Genomic DNA, 10,479 nt, shown 5'->3' with positions numbered 1-10,479 from the left:
TAATGGTCCTGCTAGGAATGACGCTTTCCATGCAGTTAGATGTTTTAGTTGGCTCACTGGTACAATGCAGTTTATTGCCATTAGAGTTGCAGGTTCAACATCTTCCTCTAGTGGTGGTGTAGGATATGCAGTATCTGCATCCTTTTGAATTTGGCTTGCATTAATATCCGCATTCCAAGTGGATGTCTCTTCCAGTGGTAGTTGAGCCATATTAATAAGATAATCAGGTGTATCAAAATGTCCAACTAGTTGGTCCTCTTCCTGCTCCGCACAGCTTGGTGGTGCAGGATCCTCTTGAACTTCAATATCTTTAATAATCTGATTAAACTCCTCTATAGGCACTCTCTGGAATTGGTTATTAGAAGACTTATAACCATCCCTGGAAATCCCCGGAGAACTGCTCATCTTCGTTGAAGATCACGTCTCTTGTGCGAATAATCCGGTTTAAACGTGGAATCCAAATCCGGTAGATATTAGTAGAATTATATCCTACTAGATATCCAATATGTGCTTTGGGGTTGAACCTCTGTTTCCGGTTGGTCTTTTTAATGCTTTAGTAGTCATTGCAAACGCTTTGCACCCATAGACCTTTAGATGTGCCTGATAGGGCTTCCGGTCATAGATAGCAATCCCATCTTGGTGTGCAACATGCGTATGGAATCGATCAAATGGTGTTTTCCAATTAGCTTGATACTGAGGAGTTCGATTGTAAAGGTAAACCGCTGCGCGTACAATCTCTGGTCATAAAAAGTCAGGTAGTTTGGCATGTTCCCGCATGGCTCGTGCTTTATCCTTTATAACACCCCTGAGCGCTCTGCACCACCATTTTGAGCTGCAGTATAAGGTGCAGTAGGCTCTACCTTTATAAAGTAGGGATCTGACTGTAGAAATGCTTCCACCTGTAGCTTTTGACCAGCTATTTCATTGTCGCATTCGACTACTCTAACCTTGATATCCATTCGTTCAAGCGTTCCAAGTAGATGTCTCAATGCAGCAGTTATAGATTGAACTGTCCGGTCTTGTAGATAGTAGTCCCACATAAAGCATGACCATCGGTCTGTTGCAAGCATTAAGCTTTTAAAGCCTCCATATCCTGGTTCGAAATCATGGAAATCAATAGCTAATCGTTGACCTGGACCTTCAATAAAGTCAGACGGGGTCCTTCGTATTTGACGCTTTAGTTTGGCAATTCCGCATGCATCACATTCCACTGTTGTAGGCCCTCGAATCCTTGCACCCTTGGTTGAGTTAACCAGGTGTTCTAATGCAGGTGGTCCAGGATGTCCTAGACGTAGATGCCAGCGGTTTGCATATGCGCGTGTATTCTTGGTTGGATGAACTAGGAAGCTTGCATATTGGATGTCTCTGGTAGAGGTAGGATTATATTCAATAACAAACTGGTCGAATCGGTCCTCCAAGTATGCAACTGGTTGATTATTTTGTCTTAGGAGATTGTGCCCTGGTCGGTTATCCCACCATATTCCTGCTCGATGCAGCTGGCGTAAAGACACTAAATTGCATGCAATACTGGGACAGTACGCTGCATCTTGGAGATATAGAATATTCCCCTTTTATCTTGAACCACCACGTTGCCATATCCCTGGATGCCTATCTTAGAGTCTCCTGCCCATACAAAGTCCCCTAGCTGAGCAGGTCTATAAGAATTGAATCGAGAGCGTATATTAAAAATGTGGATAGTTGATCCGGAGTCCAATATAGCTGAGTGCTTTAATGGATAGGTGGTTGAATAAACTGCAAATAATGCAGGCATCCAACCTACCTGTTTTGTAATAGTCATTCCGGACTGTCTGCTTGCTGTTTTGATTCGATATTTGCTGATTCTGCCATTCTTTGACTTCTTTTGCAAATTCCTTGTCTGTTTGAAGCAGTAGATCAATATACCTTCTAGTTGCAGCTCGTTCCCTAAATCCTTTTGGTACACCTTTTAGAGCTAGATAGAAACAGTCTTTCCATTCATGCCTTTGACCACATGCTTTGCAAGCTTGATCAGTCTGTTTGACCTCCTGGTGACCAAGGCCTTTAGCCTGTTTGACCGATCCACGGTTACCAAGACTGTCATTATTCTTGCGCTTTTGTGTTTGCCTTTGACTCCCTGGTGCGAGATTCTGTTCCGGGCATTCAGCCTCATCGGCTTCATCTGCATTAAAGGTAGGACCAAATGACCCTTTAGCAATTCTATTATTGCTTTGGTTTATCAAATTGGTATTCAAACCTCTCCGGAAGTCTTGCGCTGCCAGTCGGAATGTAAGCTTATTTCTATCAATCTCTTTTTGTTTAGCCATTTGATAGGACGTTGCCCACACAGGATTTATAGGACGTATAGCGGCTAGAAAGTCATTAATCCAATCACTTGTTGACATTCCCACTGCAATTTTTCTGCATCTGTAGCCTTCTGCATAGCTTCTTCCCAGTTGTTTATCCAGGTAAGAGCATCTTTTGATTTAGTAATCGGCTTGATTGCTTTCTTATATGCTTCACGGGCAAGATTCTTAGTAGTAGCACTATCTATTCCAACACTTTGTTGTAGATTAGTGTACCACTCCTGCATTGATTTGGCTGGTTTGCAGCAGTGTTTATAGACTAATAGAGAGATTGTTTTCTGCATCTATTCCCGAAGCTTATCTAGCTGGGATTGCTGCCTGGTATAGACATCAAGACGTGTTTTATATCTTGTCCAAGCAAATTGATGATCTGCAAAGGAAACAGGCGTTCCTGATTGTGAACGAGTGCTTCCAGCAGGTGGAGCGTTCTCCTCTATGGGTTCAGATGGTTCAGGAAGTTCTTCCTTGTTTCCAATAATGATATCCCATACATTCTTGCCTCGAGCCAATCCTTCAAATTGGGCATTCCATTCCTCCCAGTGGTCCTGTGATTTCAAAATGATGGTATTCTGCGTAGACATTCTGTTTAGAGGAAGAAAAGGTCAAATAGTTGGATCGGTGGGCCGTATAAAACGTGGATCAGCGTATGAGACTCTTAATTATCCGATATTCGGCTAATACCGAATAGGAAAGTAGACACTATTCTTGAAAGGTGCTTAAAATGATTGTTTTAGATGGTTTCTTGATTATATTGATCAACATATGATCATTCTTGTGATTATTATTGATTATTAGGTTGCTTCTTCTGCTAGGTGTAGGGGAGTTCGTTTTACCCCTCTTTTATGACCTTGTTTACGTCACTATTACCACCAACTTATCTGACACCTCGTCACCTTGGGTCATGTGATCTGCTGGTTTCCCCGCAACTGATGTTGTTAATTATGATCCATCTCTTCTTCCTCTCCTCTCCATGTTTGATATTATCGTTGAAGAGCTACCTAGTTAGCGGGAATAGTTTCATTTGTTATATGAAGATCTCCTGGCCTAGATTGAGAGCCGTGGCATAAGCTACGTGAGGGATTTGAGATTGATAAGCTGTAATAATTAGAGACTTAGAAAAGAAATCGAATTTACCTGCTTAGCCACTGCAGCCTTTGCTGCCTTTTCTTCTTCGCTTCCTCTATCTGCGCTCCCTCACTTTCATGGGGAAAGGGGTACTACCGTGTCCTTGGCGCGTCTCACCACGCGTTCCAATATTAATGAGAAATGTCAGAATGAGGATTAAGCTGTTAGCAGAGGTCTATATCTAGATTTTACAATCATGGAATCTAGGCGGAGACTCTGAAAATGCCAAGCTCTACCTAATAGCAGCAGCTTATATCTAGGATTATTATAATCATGGCGCCTAGGCCGAAGCTTTGAAAATGCTTAGCATCGGGCAACATTAGCATTATCCATGCAAGGGATATAAAATATCTGCCATGTCTAAGCTAGCACCAAATCAGGGAATGCTTTTAAAACCATCCGATCAGGACACCCCGGGTAGCTTTATGCTACTGGTTAGTTTCTATACTATGTATAGAGGCAAGACCATGACGGCCCATAGGTAGGCTGGGATGCCGATATGGGCAGCCGGAAGGCTAGCTACTATTTAACCTAGTAGTTAGGTGGGTGGCAGCAGATTAATGAGAAATATCAGAATGAGGATTAAGCTGATAGTAGAGGTCTATATCTAGATTCTATAATCATGGCATCTGGGCCGGGACCCTGAAAATACCAAGCTCCATCTAATAGCAACAGCTTATATCTAGGCTTTATAATCATGGCGCCTAGGCCGAAGCTCATAAAATGCAATGGGGCAAATTGGGCTATATTTAGTAAGAAAATCCTTGAGTTAGATATAGAAACAAGGCAGGAGAGTTTAAATGGTGAGATAGAGCTAGAAACCGAAGATTTAAATCTCCAACAGATAATACAAACAGCTGTAGATGCTAGTATCCCAAGAAGAAAACCATTTGCCCAGTCGAAAGCATGGTGGTCAGAGGAACTCAAAAATCCGAGAAAACAGCTTGGAAAAGCTAGAAAACTTTGGAAAAACGATCCTTGTACAGTGAACAGCAAAACCAGCTTCACCATCAAACACACTCTTCCCTCCTCTGAGCGCCACAGCAAGACGCTAGCGCCAAATCTGAGTGCGAATTAATTGACTCTCAGAAACATAAAATACCAGCTCTGTAACTCAGCCATTGTGATTGTCCGTTCATGGAATAACTTGAATTCGAGACTGCAAACAAATCAAAAACACAGTACCTGCTACACCCCTTTCACAGCGAAACTCTCGTAGGATGCCATAGAAAGTCTATGTCGACAATTATGGTAATATTGATTATTCAGCACCTTTCTCGGTCAAATGTTGTTGATGATCCAACATCATCGGATCGCGTATATCTCCTACATTAGTTAGTTTGCATTCTTCATTTGTTTACCTCGCCTTTATAAATGCGAGATGTTCTGATAGTTTACTTGAATCAGAGACCTAATTCAATGAAGGATCGATACTTGCGAATACGCGTAATTTTATGGTTCACAGTCTACTATTTCATGCAAATATAGGTTTGGTTTCTGCCTCAAGCGGTCTTGGAAATATCTAGCAGGATTGGGGAAAATGGGGAATTTTCGGCGGTCGGCCTGCGCGCGATTCACCCCAGAGATTTGAAGGTTATCATGATCGCTCTGGGATATGGTTAGTGACCTTCTGGTTATTATATCACGATCAAATTCGAGCTGTGATGTAGCAAGTCGCGGTACCATGGCAGGCATGAGGAGATAATAGAGTTTCTGTTACTGTTGTTCTTCTCTTGCTGATTATAAGCGAGGCTGATCGCCAATTACCAAAAGTGAAATTGATTGGTTGCCATAAGCACCAATAGTGCACGCTTGTACCGCCTCACTTGTGACTACTTGCCCCTCATCAGGCTTGTGCTGACACCGATATAGGCGCTCTTCGTAGTTGCTCTCATCCTGCTAAAGATACCCGCTCCCACAGTTAATGCTGATATTGAATGCATCTAGAATCAGCTCCCAGCCAGCGCTTATCTATTAGCGACTTCGAACCCCACGTTCGCCAACAGTGCAACCACATGGTTTCCCCCACGCTCGAAGAGTACCAGATCGGCTGGATATGTGCCCTTCCAATCGAGGCGGCCGCTGCTCAAGAAATGCTTGATGAAAGCTTTGGGACCCTCGAAGAGCAGGACAGCACGGACACTAATATATACATTTTGGGCCGAATTGGCAAGCATTTGGTTGTGATCGCATGCTTGGGAGGGCAGTATGGGACAACTTCAGCCACCACCGTGGCTAATAACATGATGCGAACCTTTTCCAAGTCGCTGCGGATTGGATTAATGGTTGGTATCGGAGGAGGAATTCCTTCTGCGGCTCATGATATACGGCTCGGAGACATTGTGGTCAGTTATCCTACTGGCACGTGTGGCGGTGTGGTCCAGCATGACATGGGGAAAGTTGGTGAAGGTGGGAAACTTACTCGTACTGGGTCACTAAATGGCCCACCCAGATTGTTATTAGCTGCGGTCAACCAGATGAGGGCAGCTGCTTTTCGGGAAGTCCCACTTTATCTTTCTTATATCCAACATGCTATTCAAAGGAACGCACGGACACGCCGTAATTTTAGTCGACCAGACCAGCAACATGATAGATTCTTTCAAGCTCAGCACAAACATCCTTCAAATGCAGCTACCTGTGATGGTTGCCCGGCCGAGTGGGAGGTAGAAAGGGATAAACGAGACGACAACGAGTCACAGCTATACTATGGTGTTATTGCGTCAGGGAATGTTGTGGTGAAGGACGGTGAAACCCGGGAGCATTTGCGGAAAGAAACATGCGCCTTATGCTTTGAAATGGAGGCTGCAGGCTTAATGCAGGACTTCCCTTGCATTGTCATCCGGGGTATCTGTGATTATGCCGATTCGCACAAGAATAAGCAGTGGCAAGGGTATGCAGCATTGGCAGCTGCATCCTATGCAAAAGAATTACTCAGTTATGTCCCACGTGGTCAAGTGTCACAGGAGAAGCTGGTGACTGAGATTTGTAGTACGTGACACTTGCAAGAAATTGTTATTGCTAAGTTATAGCTATGAGCACGGCTGACTTTACTCCTTCGTAGCGATAATCAGTCAACAACTTAAAATAGTGAATAACACCACTGATAACATTAACCAAAAAATCACTTTGGACCGATTAAAGATTGCAGAAGGGGCGGCATTTGATTCATATGCAAACCAGCATGAAAAATGTCTTCCTGGAACTAGACGTGAACTTCTCGACCATATCGAAAGGTGGGCAGACTCAGCAGATGGAAAATGTATATTTTGGTTGAATGGTATGGCAGGGACTGGAAAGTCAACAGTTTCACAAACTATTGCACACCATCTCAGACAAAAGAACTCACTAGGTGGGAGCTTCTTTTTCAAGAGGGGTGAAGAAGACCGAGGAAATGCTAGAAGATTTTTTCCAACTCTTGTGCTACAGTTGGTGGATAGATTTCCTCAATTAAGGAATAGTGTACAGAGGGCAATTAAGGATGATCCCTACATTTCAGAGAGGGCGCTAGGAGAACAATTTAACAAACTTTTCCTGCATCCGCTCCAGAATGTGGACTTTAATCAGGCTGTGACAACAACTATTGTGGTTGATGCGTTGGATGAATGTGAAAGAGAAGTTGAGATAAGAGCCATTCTCCAATTATTGCCGCAGGTACAATTATCAACATCTACACGGATCCGCTTCTTCCTAACAAGCAGACCTGAACTCCCGATCCGCCTGGGTTTCAAGCAGATCGCCGGCAACCACCAAAACATGGACCTTCATGAGATCCCAACGCCAATAATCGAGCGTGATATCTCGCTATATTTTAATGATAAGCTTTCTCAGTTAAGAGAAGAGCATTCGCTTCCAACTCACTGGCCTAGGCATGACCATATCAAAAGCTTGGTTGACAGGGCTGTGCCATTATTTATTGCTGCTGCCACTATCTGTCGATTTATTGGTGAAAGTTGGAATCCTCAAGAACGTCTTGAAGCAATACTCTCAGACCAGACAATCTATATCCCCGGGATGGCCAGGACATACGTGCCAGTTCTAAAGCAACTGCTTCTTGGTCAGGATGAGTGGGAAACCAAGGAGCTGATTGAAGACTTCAGAAGAATAGTTGGAGTTATTATTATCCTAGCCACTCCACTCTCAATTAATGCCCTCAGCAAGCTTTTATTCAGGAAGCCAAAGGATCTCAGTTATCGCTTGAGGCAGCTCCACTCAGTCCTTAACTTAGTTGACAATTTACATACTCCAGTCCGGACCTTGCATTTATCATTCAGGAATTTTCTTGTGGATCTTAAGACAAAACAGGCCAAAGAGAGCGAAGAGTTTTGGATAGATGAAAAGGCAATACATAACACGCTTATAGATCATTGCCTCGGGATCATGGACCATGGTCTCAAGAAGAATATCTGCAACCTGTCAAGTGATGGGACCCAACGCAGTGAGATTGATCCACAGTGCATTGAGCGTCATCTACCACCGGAACTACGATATGCCTGTCGGTACTGGGTAGAGCACTTGAGCCTGTGCCAGAACCCATTTACCGAGTTGGTTATAGCTTTCTCATTTCTTAAAACACACCTCCTTCACTGGTTGGAAACAATGAGCATTTTGGGCCTTTTATCTGAAGTTGTGGGACTAATAATAAGACTACAGTCCATCGCTCAAGTAAGTGCTCCTGAAGTCAAGTGGATAAATAGATACTAAGGTAAATAGAGCAAGAATCATCCTGAAATCTTGGACTTCTTATATGATGCTAGGCGATTTGTCCTTAAGAATCGACAAATAGCAGAGATTGCACCCCTTCAGCTTTATTCTTCAGGGCTAATGTTTTGCCCCAGAAACTCAGTTACTAGAGAAATATTTAAGAACCAGCTCACAAACTGGAACCAATTACCAAGGGTGAAAGAAGAATGGAGCGCAGAGGTACAGACTCTTGAGGGCCATTCTGGCTCGGTTTGGTCAGTGACTTTCTCACCTGATAGTCAGCTGCTGGCATCTGGCTCTGGTGACGGCACTATTAAGCTCTGGGATCCCAGCACAGGCGAGCTGTGTCAGACTCTTAAGGGCCATTCTGCTTTAGTTCAGTCTGTGACTTTCTCACCTGATGGTCAGCTGCTGGCATCTGGCTCTGGTGACGGCACTATTAAGCTCTGGGATCCCAGCACAGGCAAGCTGTGCCAGACTCTTAAAGGCCATTCTGCTTTAGTTCAGTCTGTGACTTTCTCACCTGATGGTCAGCTACTGGCATCCGGCTCTAATGATCGCACGATCAGGCTCTGGGATCCCAGCACAGGCGAGCTGCGCCAGACTCTTAAGGGCCATTCTAGTTGGGTTCAGTCTGTGGCTTTCTCACCTAATGGTCGGCTGCTGGCGTCCGGCTCTGCTGACTGCACTATTAGGCTCTGGGATCCCAGCACAGGCGAGCTGTACCAGGCCCTTGAGGGCCATTCCAGCTCTGTTAAGTCTGTGACTTTCTCACCTGATGGTCAGCTGCTGGCATCTGGCTCTGATGACCGTATGATCAGGCTCTGGGATCCCAGCACAGGCAAGGTGCGCCGGATTCGTAGGGGTCACTCTGGTTGGGTTCAGTCTGTGACTTTCTCACCTGATGGTCAGCTGCTGGCATCCGGCTCTGATGACCACACTATCATACTCTGGGATCCCAGCCCAGGCCTGCGCCAGGCCCTTAAGGGCCATTCTAGCTCTGTTAAGTCAGTGACTTTCTCACCTGATGGTCGGCTGCTGGCATCTAGCTCTGATGATAACACTATTAAGCTCTGGGATCCCAGCACAGGCGAGCTGCGCCAGACTCTTAAGGGCCATTTTCGTTCAGTATTGTCTGTGACTTTCTCACCTGATGGTCAGCTGCTGGCATCTGGCTCTGCTGATAAGACTATCAAGCTCTGGGATCCCAGCACAGGCGAGCTGCGCCAGACTCTTAAGGGCCATTCTGGTTGGGTTCAGTCTGTGGCTTTCTCACCTAATGGTCGGCTGCTGGCGTCCGGCTCTGCTGACTGCACTATTAGGCTCTGGGATCCCAGCACAGGCGAGCTGCGCCAGACTCTTAAGGGCCATTTTCGTTCAGTATTGTCTGTGACTTTCTCACCTGATGGTCAGCTGCTGGCATCCGGCTCTAATGATCGCACGATCAGGCTCTGGGATCCCAGCACAGGCGAGCTGCGCCAGACTCTTAAGGGCCATTCTAGTTGGGTTCAGTCTGTGGCTTTCTCACCTAATGGTCGGCTGCTGGCGTCCGGCTCTGCTGACTGCACTATTAGGCTCTGGGATCCCAGCACAGGCGAGCTGTACCAGGCCCTTGAGGGCCATTCCAGCTCTGTTAAGCCTGTGACATTCTCACCTGATGGTCAGCTGCTGGCATCCAGTTCTGGTGACCGCACTATCAGGCTTAATCCCAGCACAGGCGAGCTGCGCCAGACTCTTGAGTGTCACTCCTATTGGGTTTGGGATAAAGAGGATGCTAATGTATCAATACAAGACCATCAGTGGATATGTCTTCAAGGGAAACGGGTTTTATGGCTTCCCACAGAGTACCGAGCAATCTGCTTGGCATTTAAACATAGTGTCCTTGCTCTTGGACATGCAAATGGCCGGGTTTCCTTTATGTCATATAACGATTATTTATTGGCCTAGTCAATTTAAAACATTGTATCACACTCTTCTATACTTTCCAGTCTCTGTTCAAAAAGAGTGTCTGGGATGGCTAAAAAATTTATACATTTTTTCTCTTACTGTACTTCCAGATTGTTTGAGATATTTCTACAAGCTTCAACCACCAGTCTGCTGCTTAAGTGGCAAGTGGTTGGTGGGACACATGTTTCCAGTTTCAGTGGGTCTGTACTTTTACAAAACAGCACCAGTTACTTTACACAGTAGATGCACCTGGTTTTGAGACTAGTGTCTTGGCTGTGGCGCTCAGAAAACAAAAGTGCGTGTTTGGTGGTGAAACTGGTTTTGCTGCCCACTGTACAGAGCTCTACGAGAATCTTTTAGAGAT

The 10,479-nt window shown here is 45.0% G+C and overlaps 1 protein-coding gene across 1 annotated transcript; it reads left to right on the top strand.

Annotated features, from left to right (window-relative positions):
• Nucleotides 1-5,482: 5,482 nt before the first annotated feature.
• Nucleotides 5,483-10,115, top strand: ATNIH1004_011648 (uncharacterized protein; the record flags this gene model as incomplete). Its single annotated transcript, XM_033576210.1, has 5 exons — nucleotides 5,483-5,876; nucleotides 6,099-6,455; nucleotides 6,529-6,700; nucleotides 7,166-8,008; nucleotides 8,303-10,115. 5 exons carry the CDS (start codon nucleotides 5,483-5,485, stop codon nucleotides 10,113-10,115), a joined length of 3,579 nt encoding a protein of 1,192 aa, XP_033420874.1.
• Between the last annotated feature and the right edge of the window lie 364 nt (nucleotides 10,116-10,479).

Source organism: Aspergillus tanneri (genome assembly GCF_003426965.1).
Source record: "Aspergillus tanneri strain NIH1004 chromosome Unknown AapTan_9_pilon_pilon_pilon, whole genome shotgun sequence".
In the NCBI taxonomy this organism is placed as follows: Eukaryota; Fungi; Ascomycota; class Eurotiomycetes; order Eurotiales; family Aspergillaceae; genus Aspergillus; species Aspergillus tanneri.
The sequence above is the reverse complement of the archived record's forward strand: the minus strand, read 5'-3'. Positions and strand labels throughout refer to the sequence as shown.